General features: G+C 65.7%; 2 protein-coding genes across 2 annotated transcripts; one reads left to right on the top strand and one right to left on the bottom strand.

Annotated features, from left to right (window-relative positions):
• Nucleotides 1-209: 209 nt before the first annotated feature.
• Nucleotides 210-527, bottom strand: NAEGRDRAFT_55039 (uncharacterized protein; the record flags this gene model as incomplete). Its single annotated transcript, XM_002667904.1, has 1 exon — nt 210-527. One exon carries the CDS (start codon nt 525-527, stop codon nt 210-212), a length of 318 nt encoding a protein of 105 aa, XP_002667950.1.
• A 138-nt stretch (nt 528-665) lies between these two features.
• Nucleotides 666-1,037, top strand: NAEGRDRAFT_77139 (uncharacterized protein; the record flags this gene model as incomplete). Its single annotated transcript, XM_002667905.1, has 1 exon — nt 666-1,037. The coding sequence occupies one exon, from the start codon at nt 666-668 to the stop codon at nt 1,035-1,037; it is 372 nt and encodes a 123-aa protein (XP_002667951.1).
• Between the last annotated feature and the right edge of the window lie 38 nt (nt 1,038-1,075).

Genomic DNA, 1,075 nt, shown 5'->3' with positions numbered 1-1,075 from the left:
GATCAGCAGCGTGAGCACCACGCCGAAGCCGGGAATGTGAAACCCAGCAGCCGGTCCGGATGCCAGGCCTCGGGCAGGATGGCCAGCGTCTGGTCCAGCGTGCCGATGATCCAGTTGAGCACGCCCAGCGTGATCACCAGAGGAACAATCACCAGCAGGCCGGCGAACAGCCATTTGCGCAGAGCGGACATGAGAAATGCAAGCCTTGATTAATGGCCCGTGGAGGGTGCGGGAGCAGATGCGGGGGCCGCAGCAGGCGCAGGCGCAGTTGCCGCAGGTGCGGCAGATGTATCCGAGGCCTGGGTGTCGGCCGCTGGAGCCGGCGTGGCGGCGCTCTTGCTGCCGCTGTTCTTGAAGTCGGTCGCGTACCAGCCCGAGCCCTTGAGCTGGAAGCCGGCAGCCGTCAGCTGCTTGGAAAAGGCCTCGGCACCACAGGCCGGGCAGGTCGTCAGCGGAGCATCCGAGATTTTCCGCAGCACGTCCTTGGCATGACCGCAGGAGCCACACTTGTATGCATAAATAGGCATGGCGCTAATGCTTATACGAGAGAAGATGCAAAACTTTCGATTATAGGCATCCGCCCGATACTGCGGCTGCCTTGCCCCCAAAGGCCCAGGCCGGAGAGCCGCAGACCGCATGCATCAGTCGGTACCTGATGGCCCGAAATGCAAAATGCCAGTCGCGCGGACTGGCATTCCATCAGGGCGGTGCCGGCCCCGCTGCCGGGGCGCCTGCCGCGTCCATGTTCAGCGCCGTGCCCGGCGCCGCTGCATCCCCATACCGGCCAGCATGACGGCAAGGCCCATCAGCACCAGGGCAGGCACCCCGGTGGCGGGGACCGGCTGCGGCGTCAATGCGGCAGCAACCACCAACTCCTGGTCACGCGAATTGTTGGCCGGCTCCGGGTCCGTGGTTCCACTGACCGCCGTCACGGTGGCTGTCAGGCTGCCCTGCGTGGTGGGCGTGAAGCTCACCGTGCAGGAAATGCTGGCACCCGCGGCCAGCGGCGCGCCTGTCGGTACCGCAGGCGAACATGAGGTGCTGGCACCTGCCGGCAGCCCTGCTAGGAGCAATG

The sequence above is a fragment of the Naegleria gruberi genome (genome assembly GCF_000004985.1).
Source record: "Naegleria gruberi genomic scaffold NAEGRscaffold_1531, whole genome shotgun sequence".
In the NCBI taxonomy this organism is placed as follows: domain Eukaryota; phylum Heterolobosea; class Eutetramitea; order Acrasida; family Naegleriidae; genus Naegleria; species Naegleria gruberi.
The sequence above is the reverse complement of the archived record's forward strand: the minus strand, read 5'-3'. Positions and strand labels throughout refer to the sequence as shown.